The 11,268-nt window shown below is 38.9% G+C and overlaps 1 protein-coding gene across 1 annotated transcript; it reads left to right on the top strand.

Annotated features, from left to right (window-relative positions):
* The first annotated feature begins 9,522 nt into the window (after window positions 1-9,522).
* Window positions 9,523-10,934, top strand: LOC126799756 (E3 ubiquitin-protein ligase PUB24-like). The gene has a single exon (XM_050527022.1). The coding sequence runs from the start codon at window positions 9,579-9,581 to the stop codon at window positions 10,818-10,820; it is 1,242 nt and encodes a 413-aa protein (XP_050382979.1). The 5' UTR covers window positions 9,523-9,578; the 3' UTR covers window positions 10,821-10,934.
* Window positions 10,935-11,268: the final 334 nt, after the last annotated feature.

The raw sequence follows: 11,268 nt of genomic DNA on the forward strand, positions 1-11,268 counted from the left end.
TGCAAGAGACCAGGGAGATGCACAACTTCATACTTTTGGCGTTGGCATTGGTCACAAGAAGCCACATAGAGCTTGACATCTTGATGCATGCCCGACCAGTTGAAGTTACGAGAGATACGCCCCAAAGTCCTTAGATAACCAGAGTGACCAGCGCAGCGTTCCATGAAATTCATGTAAAAGCTTGGACCTCCATTCGGACAATTCAGGTACATATATTCGACCTTTGTAAAAGAGCCTCCCATTCTGCAACTTGTACCTATTGTTGGTATTGGAACCATTGTTTATTGCAGTGAATGAGCCTCTGGATTATGTAGGCATGCACGGTCTATGAGGTCAATACTGTCAAAGATAGGTGCTGAAGCGTGGGCCGTGAGAGTATATCAGGTACCATATTTGTTTTCCATGCCGTGTAGTCAATAGTATAGTTATACACCATCAGCTTGGCCACTCATTTGTGTTGAGAAGGTGTTGAAATTCGTTGGTCCAATAGGTATTTCAGTGTTTGGTGATCTTTGAGAATTTTGAATGCATTACCGAGTGTGTATGGTCTCCATTTGTCAACAAAAAACATGACTGCAAGCATCTCACGCTCATGTGTAGGGAGGTTTGATGGCGAGGAGAGAGTGATTTGCTTAAGAAAGCCATTGTATGTTTCTCTTGTGTGAGTACTGCCCCTATGCCAAGCCCACTAGCATCCGTCTCAATGATGAAAGGTTTGTTGAAGTCGGGTAATGCCAATACATGGGTTGTGGTAATGGGTTCATTATGCTTTACAAATGCCGCTAGAGCCGCTGAAGTCCATACAAAGTTGTTGAGTTTCAGCATATGATGCAGGAGTTGTGCAATCACTCCAAAATTGGCCACAAACTGGCAATAATAATCGGGCAATCCTAAAAAACTGCGCAGCTGCTTCAGGTTCATAGGCTGAGGCCATTCTTGTATGCATTTAACCTTTTCTGGGTCTATTGAGACACCTTGGGCCGTGACCACATGACCCAAGTATTCCACTTTGTTATGAATGAGTGTACACTTAGATAACTTGAGCTTCAACTGATTCTCTCTCAATACATTGAAAACCACATGTATATGATTTAAATGTGAATGCAAATCTGCACTATAAATCAATATATCATCAAAGAAAAAGGGCTGGAACTAGGCTGTATAATACCAGCTCGTAGCATTTCTTTCACCTGGGCCTCAATCTCATTTTTCTGTGAATGGGCATATCGATAAGGCTGAACTCGAATCGGTCCAGTATGAGGGTGGAGGCGGATGCAGTGGTCAATTGCTCTCTTTGGAGGGTCAAAGAGGTCATTGTATTAGGCTACCAATGTTTGGGCTTGAGAAGGGTGGGATGTGTTGACTGGTTGACCTGTTTGGGCTATACTGTTAAAAAATGAAGAATGTTGCTCTGTCTCCATCAGAGCTAGAATCCCAGCGTTATCACGCTGCTTTCTCTGAGCATGGTGACCTTGAAGCATATAACAACGGTCATTTTGGAAGAAGATCATCACCTTTTCTGCAAAATGTATCCCAATAAATCCTAAGGTGCTCAACCATTTTACACCCAACACCAAATCACATCCTACCATTGGAAGTAGAGGAAAATCATCAGTAAATTCATAGCTCTGAATGTGCACAGGGACGGATAGAGCGGTGCCGGCCGGGGTGAGGCGGTGGCCCGACGTTGATGTGAAACACCTAGTGCTGTTTTTGTCCACCGTGCAGCCCAACTTTTGTGTTATGGTTGGGTTGAGAAAGTTTGAAGCAGAGCCACAATCAATAAAAATACGTATTGGAATTGCACCAATTGAGCCATCCAAAGTCATAACCTCACTCAAACTTGATTTGGATATGGCATGGAGTGGATGCACCTTCAGCTCAACTTGGGCCTCATCCAGTGAAGTCACTGCATCATGGAACACATGTGGTTCCTCCTCAGCGGTTGGTGGCTCCAACAAGGCATAAAATGGGTTTTAACATGTGTGAGTCTTCGAATATTGCTCATCGCAATGGTCACAAAGACCCTTGGCTGTTCGTTCACGAATCTCAGCACTAAGGGAAGTACGGAGTTTGGTGGGAGGTTGGTTGTATCTAGTGGGGGAAATTCGGTGGTTTGGGGGCTGGTTGTCTGTGGTCCTGCAGAGGTGCGTTGGGTGGGAGAAGGAGACAAGGTTTGTGGACCCAAAGAGGAACGGCTGGATAAGTGTCGGGGCTGGCTTTTCACAGAGCGGAGAGTGACAGCTCTGTTGTCCTTGACTTTGGCCTCAAAACGCCGTGCAAGGCGGTGAGCATGAGCCATAGAACGTGGATCAAAGGCCAACACAACATGCCGGATATCTGGTTTCAACCCACCACAGAACATTGGAACCAAATCCGCATCAGACCGATCCCGGAGCTCGCAAGAGAGCTTGGTGAATTCGGTGATGAAGTCCTCCACCGACCCTTCTTGTTGAAGGTGAGAGAGGACCGCTTTAAAATTTGACGAGGTGTCGGCACCGAAGTGGTCGAGTAAGGCGGTAACAAACTGCTGCCATGTAGCACAGGGATGTCGCTGCTCGAAGGCATTCATCCAAATCGACGCTGCCGGACCAAGGTGTGAGGAAGCAAGATACACACAGTCTTGTAATGGCACATTGTAAAACCTCATATACCTCTCCACCATTGCCATCCAGTCAAGCACGTCTTCCCCGTTGGGCCTAACTCCACCTTAGGTGTTTTGTAGTGGTGTTGATCTGTTTGATGTGGTGGGTTGTAATTGTAACGTGGTGGGAATGAAGTGTGTTGGGTTTGGGTGTTAGAAAATGGTGGAGAAGAACCAAATAAGCCTGGCGGCGACTAATGAGTCGAATGAGTGGTAGTAATCATAGAGTAAACCGGTTTGCTATTCTAGACAGAGAAAGAAGATTAGAGAGTGGTGGAGATAGGGCCAAGCAAAGGAAGGAATGGAGGTGGATAGGAAACGTTACCCAGGAGCTGGCTCAAAAACAGATCAAGTTGTGGAGAAGCCTGGGTCGTGTGCTTGTAAACGGCAGCAACAACAATCGTGTTTTGTAGAGATGCAATTTGAGCCGAGATCTTGTTTTCAAAAGCAACTAAGAGACTTGCACCTGGTGGGTAAGATTTTCCATAGAAAGGTGGAGTGCGCCATTTTGGTCTTGCAGGAAGTCCATAGTATTTTGGAATGTGGAAAATGGAGATGCACGAGAGAGCTGTGAAAAATATTGGTATAGTTAAGTTGAGACAATATTGGTATAGTTGATCCACGAATCAATTATTGGTATAGTTGATCCACGAGTCACGTTTGTCACCGTTTGACAATAATTTCTCACACATGATGAGTATTCAAGGCATTTTATAACCTAACATGGATAGACATGACGCCTCAAGGTTGCCACTTCACCCAATCAATTATCAATGTGGAAGAAAATGTTCGTAATAGACCACATTGAGCGAGATACGATAGTTTGAGGAACATCTGTTAAAATTAAAATTAATGATTAAAATGTCAAGACCCATAAAGTATACAAGTGATTAGTAATTTATTTTCAAAGAATCAAGAAGTCAATTCCCTTAATTAAAAACCTTAAAATATTGAGATTTATAGTCTAATCAGAGTAGGAGTGAAACCTAGGTATGAGGGTTCCACACCCAATAATTACCAACTCGAGCACACGCGGTGGTAACACGGCTACAAGTCTTGATCAAATCAAGATTATTCAAAGTTGATAAGATATCAGAGGCGGAGTCACACAGTAGCCTACTGGTTCCTATGTACCAATAATTATATATGTTGTTCAATTTTTGCCATAAATGTTTGTTTATTGTAATAGATTGGCACCTTACTACCATACATGAAGTTTGCGGTTCGAATCATCCAAGCAGCATTGTCCTTTTTATTATTATTATTGTTTTTCACTAATTCAGTAAGGTTTTTGCTAGGTTTTTCTCTTCAAAATGAGACCAACACTATATCCCTTCCTAAATTTTGTTAAGGGTCTCATGTAATCAAACTTCAAACCTATTTAAATTGTTAATTTTGAAATTCTTTTATAGCCTCAATTTATTATACAAAAATTCAATTTTATTCCCGATTGAGAAAAATTTGTGCATTAGTAAACTCAAATTTCGGGCTCCGCTACTGTAAGATATTATTGCATTTGAAAGCAATATGATTCAACAAGTAACGCATTGAGACGGGCATTAGTAGGAAATTGAAGACTGCAAGTCAACATTAACCTAAGCTCCGTAGATATGCCGGAAAGATTATCATATTAATTTAGGTCTTCATGATTCCGTATAGCACCTCCCTCAGTTGTTAATAATGATAAATAAAGGTCTCAGTGTAGGCGCATCCATGTTTAACTTGTAATCCTAGACCAGAGAACGCGCTCTGCACAATCTGTAAACTTGAAAGAAACTTCTAGTTTCAGTAGTACTAGGCTACTAGCTTGTGTATGTTCATATTTGTTCGTTGATACCATTTATTGCAGGTCCTCAGATTGACTCGTCTCTTGACTCAAAAAACGGAAATACGATAATTTTTCCTCCAGGAAGTTTCGTATGTACGTTCTGCATTTGAATGATGCAAATCACAACATGAGATAACATTATCCAAAACAGCACGTCCTCAAATGCTCAAACCATTAGTGAGTGATCTAGAAACAACGTATGTGCACTCTTTTTGTTGTTTTTTTTATCATACTCTATTTTTGTTGGTCATCAAGAATAGAAAAAATGTTTCCTTTCACATGTCCGTTGGAAAATTAGAGTTGTGGGGTTTTATCCCAAGACATCACACGTTTTCTGATGCATAATGCATTGATGTCTTGTGGATTGGCAACTATGTACTCGAAACATACACACCTAAACTACCTAAAAATTAAGGGTATCAATTTTTGTTTCTTATACTGTACTTAGTTAAAATGAGGAAGGTGACAAGGTAAAAAGAAACTTGTATGTGTAAAATCAGATCAATAGTGTAAAAATGTGTAATTCATATTTTTATTTTTATAATTTTAACGACGTATGTTGTATAATTTAGAGGCACATACGGTTGTGTATATATACGTGTGACTAAGAATATAATAATTTTTTTTAGTTATTCATCAATTAGAATTCTTATAATCATAACCATCAAAATCTACATCTTTTTGTCAAATATTATAATTATACGGGTCACTCGATCAATAAAAAATTTCGCAATTATTTACGAAAAATTATCTAATGCATTAAGGTGAATATATGTATATAAGTTGTTTTAACATTTGAGTGACTTTATTTGGATCAAATCGATTAATCTTAATTTTCCATATTTTATAAGTATGACTATGACTTCGACTTCTCTAAAGAAAATACGATCGAATCAAGAATTACGTAAGATAGTATTCTAACGAGATATTTTTATTTTATACAATGGCCATTGATAAAAATTTGATTCATTCTCTACCTATTTTAATGAAATATGTTAGAATGTGTTCATTTCAACACAAGATAACCTAACATTTTCCAACTCATAAACTTAATTGGTATAAAACTCTATCCCTATGGGGTTTCCCCAAGTTAGGTTTTTTTTTTTTTTTTTGAGAAAAAGGGTTATGCGGCGAGTCTCTATCCCTCTCCTTTGGTGTTGTTTCCAAGCGAACGCCATCAAGTTAATATCAGAGATATGCTAGATTTCCCTTCTCCGGCCAAAGTCATAAGTCTTCGGTGGTCTGGGGTTGATGAGGACTCTGGTTCAGGGAAAGGTTCCAAGCACTACCTGGAAATAATCCATTTTGAATTGGGATCGGAAGATCTCAATTTTGAGCTAGATTGGACAAGATGGTTCCATTGGCATTGCACACAAATCTCCAAAGAGAAGGGGTGTCCAAGGGGTAGCAAGAACAGGGTGAAGGCACCGCCCAAGAGTCTAAACTTCGACTTCATGGCATCAACTTTTAGAACGACGGAGCTCGTGAATGATCCAGGCTCGGGTGATCCGGTTGAGGCAATAGAACCAGATTCCAATATGGAGGAGAACGATGGTCCTAGCGAGGAGTAATCAAGGGGTAATGTTAGCCCAAATCTTTGCATGGTGTTCGAGATGTTTGCTCGCCCAAAGCCTAAAAGGTACAGTGTGGTCTTAGGCCTGACGATCTTGGTGTCAAGCTCTCTTTCATTCCATGCAAGTTCATAGTTTTGTTGCTTTAGTTTTCTTGGATTGTTTGATTGTTTGGATTTTGCTTGGTTTGTTTTGATGCTTATTTCGTTTTCTTTGCTTTTTTTGGTTTGGAACTAATTAGTTTTGTTGTGAAGTTTTTGCTTCTACTTGACTTAGCACAAGTTTTTCGTGTGGTGTGTTCGCTATTGGAATATAATCTCCACAAATTTAAAATAAAAAAATAAAAATGATGACCTAACATCTGCCCAATTAGATAAGAATAAAAGTGTAAAAATATATACAAAATCGTTTTTTTACTATTTGATCTAATGTGGTTTGATGCTCTAAAAGTAAATGGTCACGTTATGAATTGGTCATTCGAACAAATAATAAGCGAGATAAATTAGTATCAAATAGTCATTATGTATAAAAAAATCACTAGTTTTGCTCTTTTACAAGTGTAATACGATGAAAATTAGGAGATATAATTTCCTAATCTATAGTCTGAGTGGCAGCGCCAATATACCCACGCCACCCAAAATAGTTATTGAGCACACTTTCAAGATTCAATATATCACATGTCCCTCGCTGTTTATTCTATTTAAAAAAACATCATAGTAGAACATTAGACTGATTGTCACAAAATATAAAACCTTGCTAGAAAACAACGGCAAATTTGGTTAATATCGTAGAGATCATCATTCTATTTAAATTTCTTTTTTCCTTACATGAGAAGAAAATTTGAATCTCCTCACAGATGATATATAACCTTTTCAATTTTACGAGAAGATACAAATGAAATTAAACTAAAGAAAAATGATGTCGATCAGATGAGTTTCTGGTTTCTAATTAACACTCCCGAGTAAGGGTAGACGCGGAGACCCGAAAATTGAAAAAAAACATATTTGAATTCAAACTGAATCTGAAAAAACTAAAAATTGAAAAAATCCGAACCAAAAATAAAAAAAATCGAACCGAACCGATTATGTTTGGGTTAGGTTTTGAGTTTAGTCCCTCATAAACCAAACAAAACCGAATCGACCCAAATAACCCGAAGTTAACGGTCAACGTCATCGTTTTGGTATATTTTTACTTTTATTATTAAAAAAAAAGTAAAACTAAAGCTAGCATAAACCTAATTGATCTAATCAATCTTGCGGTCTCTCTCATCTCTCATACAAAAAAAAACTTATGACCCTCTCCCTTACTAAATCCTCACTCCTTAGTTTAGCGCTATAGTAAAAGTTCACTTCATTCCGCAAAACCAGTCCATATAACTCCTCCCTCCTCCCTCTTCCTTCGATCCCCATTTTATGTCGCTTCTTTTTGTACCGTCACTCTAAAAATTGATTTCTCTAAAAATTGATTTCTCTAATCAATAATTATATTAATGTTCCATATTCTCAGCGAATAAGTATCAATAACGGCTCACATGAGACATTAGTTGACACTTAGGCGATCGTCAACTCTAATTCGAAATATGATCGATCGACACCAGCATATGTGATCGGTATTTATATTTAAGGACCCCGTAAAAATTTCATCCATTTGGACATGGTTTGACCGTCCGTACCTACAGTCAACCAAAAAAGAGACGTTTTCACATAATAAAACCTCATTGACCGGGGCTTTGCTAAATATATTTCTTCAGTGCGACCACGAACGATAGGTAACAAAAATTAGGTGATTTCAGATATGCAAATGGCTTTCAGCGTTCGCATATTTGTAATAGGTCATCCCTTAGGGCATATTAGTGGTGTTTTCGATTTACCGAAAATTCTGACGGTCAAACGAGGTCCGAATTAGATGAAATTTTCATAGAGTCACTAAATATATATACCGATCACATCGGCTGGTGTTGATCGATCCCAAGAAGTTTCTTTCATATAGTCACTTCATAATGCGATAGTTTTATTCTAAACCTAATATAAAGGTTATAATACATTAGTTGACACTTAGACGATCGCCAACTCTAATTCGAAATATGGTCGATCGACACTACCAGATGTGATCGGTATATATATTTAGAGACCCCGTAAAAATTTTGTCCGTTTTGGACATGGTTTGACCGTTCGTACCTACGGTCAACCAAAAAAGAGGCGTTTTCACATAATAAAACCTCATTAATCGGGGCTTTGTCAAATAGATTTCTTCAGTACGACCGCGCACGATAAGTATAAAAAATTAGGTAATTTTCAGATATGCAAACGGCTTTCGGCGTTCGCATCTTTGTAATTGATCCTCCATTAGGACATATTAGTGGTTTTTTCGTTTACCGAAAATTCCGACGGTTAAACGAGGTCCGAATTGGATGGTATTTTTACATGGTCACTAATTATATATACCGATCATATCGAATGGTATCGATCGATCCCAGAAGTTTCCTTCATATAGTCGTTTCATAATGCGATAGTTTTATTATAAACCTAATAAAGGTAATGATACATTAGTGGACACTTCCGCGATCGATAACTCAAATTCGAAATATGGTCGATCGACACCTGCAGATGTGATCAGTATATATATTTAGGGAACCCGTAAAAATTTCGTCCGTTTTGGATATTGTTTGACCGTTCGTACTTATGGTGAACAAAAAAAAACGTTTTGACTTATTAAAATCCTCATTGACCGGGGCTTTGCCAAATGAGTTTTTTTAGTGCGATCGAACACAATCGGTGAAAAAAATTAGGTGATTTCAGTTATGCAAACAGCTTTTGGTGTAATGGGTCTTCCCTTATAACATATTAGTGTTGTTTTCAGGTAAAAACTCATCGGGCTTGCGGGCCTCCGCGGGTTTTTTGGCTCCGCGGGCTAAATGATGAGGCCTAAGTCAATTATGTATGAAATAAGACCATTAGTTTTTTATCTTTATGTTAAATTTTATACTTTTAAAATTACTATATAATATTACGTATTTTACATACGGGTAAAACCGAAACAAAAAACGAACCGAACCGGATCGTACAGATTGGATTGGGTTGTGGGTCAGTCTCTAAAATAGAAAAACTGAATCGAACCGAACCGAATTTAAAATTTAGATTAAATTATGAGTTTTTTCCAAAATCGAATCGTTCGTATGGATCTGTGTCAACCGTGCTCCCGAGATGCTCATGTATACATTTGACTCATTGACAAAAAAAAGTATACATTTGACTGGGATATAAAAAAGGACTTCAAAGGGGGCCCCGAATCCAAATTTTGCTCCATACTATTCCGTGTTCATTAAACTACTTTGATCATTGCCCACAATTTTTCTTTTGACCGCTCAGCCTGCCTTTGAATAGATTAGTACAAACCATCACCGAATCATATCATGATATAAAGACCAGTCCACTCCCTTTGGTCGTTATATTTTAGCCGTAACCTCAGCATTACCACCACAATCCTCCGATCGAAGAGCTTCTTCCTCCTCCAGACAATTCTTTCCTGCACATTCATGGCTGAAGATATTGATGTTCCTCAGTATTTCGTATGCCCCATTTCCCTTCAGATCATGACAGACCCTGTAACAGTCATTACAGGCATCACATACGACCGAGACTGCATCGAGCACTGGCTATTCCACGCCAAGAACACCACCTGCCCTGTAACCAAACAGCCTCTCCCCAAAGACTCCGAGTTAACTCCAAATCACACATTACGCCGGTTGATCCAGGCGTGGTGCACAGACAATGCCTCCAAAGGCGTGGATCGAATTCCGACTCCGAAACCGCCTCTCAGTAAGGCTCAAGTCGTGAAGCTGCTCAAGGACTTTTCAGACCCGAAGTTCCAGCTTAAGATCATCAGGAAACTGGAGCTGCTTGCTACCGAAAACGAAGGTAACCTAAAATATATGGCGGAAGCCGGTGTGGCAAAAACCATGCTGTTATTCATCGTAACATGCTGTAAAAATGGTAGGGTAGATGGTTTGGAAGAAGCACTCAGCGTGCTTCACTTTGTTCGGATTCCGCCCGATGAATTAAACCATCTTTTGTTAGCGAACAGTCAGATCATGGACTCGTTGACCTGGGTTTTAAGCCGCGAAATGGAGAACCAAATCGCGGTGAACACCCACGTCATGTTGGTTCTCAAGTCCATAATTCAGAAGGTGAGTTCTAGCGTGCTAGAAACTCTCAACCCAGAAATTTTCAGGATCCTTTTAGGGGTTTTGAGAAAAGGTGCAGTCACAAAGCAAGGCACCAATGCGGCTTTACAAGTGATGCTAGATACTTGTCGCTGTGGAAGCAATCGAGTCAAAATGGTTGAATCCGGCGCAGTTTATGAGCTTATTGATCTCGAATTTGGTGATGCATTTCACGAAAAGAAAACTACTGAGCTCGTTCTGGGGATACTGTTCCATCTGTGTTCTTGTGCTGAAGGGAGAGCTCAGTTTCTTTGTCATAAAGCAAGCATATTTGTAGTTTCCGAGAGGATCTTAAGGGGTTCGCAGGCGACCGACGATCGAGCTGTTCTGATTCTTTACTTGATAAGCAAGTACTCTGGAAATAAGATGGTGCTTCAGGAAATGTTGGAGGTTGGAGCAGTGAAGAAGCTTATAATGCTGATCCAAGTCGACTGTGCTCCATATTTGAAAGAAAAAGCAAGGGAAATTATTAGTTCACATTCCGGTGAGTGGAAGAACTCTCCTTGTTTCCCTCGCAGCTCTGTCACGGGCCATAGTATAATTATTGATGGATAATACGTGCCATTTTTTCATCCGATCCGAGAAGATTATGCTCAATTACCATTATGTTTAGATTTAAATCATTTAATGGTAGTTAAACAGGATTAATTATTATTGTATTGATAGACACATGATCTTTATATTTACCTTAAACTAATAATTAATAGATATGAAGATCATACCCATTTATTTGAACATGATTTTCTTTAGTAATTATGATAAATTATCATAATTCTAAAAGGAAATTTGTGACAACATATTAAATGAATGAAAGAATGAGATGAGAAGTTTTCTGGCAATTATACTTTTGGGGGCATCTATGACTTACGGTATGATCTTACAATCATTTACAACTAATGGAATAAAATTACCACATCCATAATAATTTTTTTGAAGTAGGGTCAAACGGCAGCCCTAAGTAATAACCATTGATGAAACCACAAAATATAAGGAGACATAGAGT

This window comes from Argentina anserina, chromosome 6, assembly GCF_933775445.1.
Source record: "Argentina anserina chromosome 6, drPotAnse1.1, whole genome shotgun sequence".
NCBI classification, from domain to species: domain Eukaryota; kingdom Viridiplantae; phylum Streptophyta; class Magnoliopsida; order Rosales; family Rosaceae; genus Argentina; species Argentina anserina.

What these genes read in the sequence shown, in the direction of transcription:
- LOC126799756 (XM_050527022.1), top strand. Translation starts at nt 9,579, where the DNA reads ATGGCTGAAGATATTGATGTTCCTCAGTATTTCGTATGCCCCATTTCC.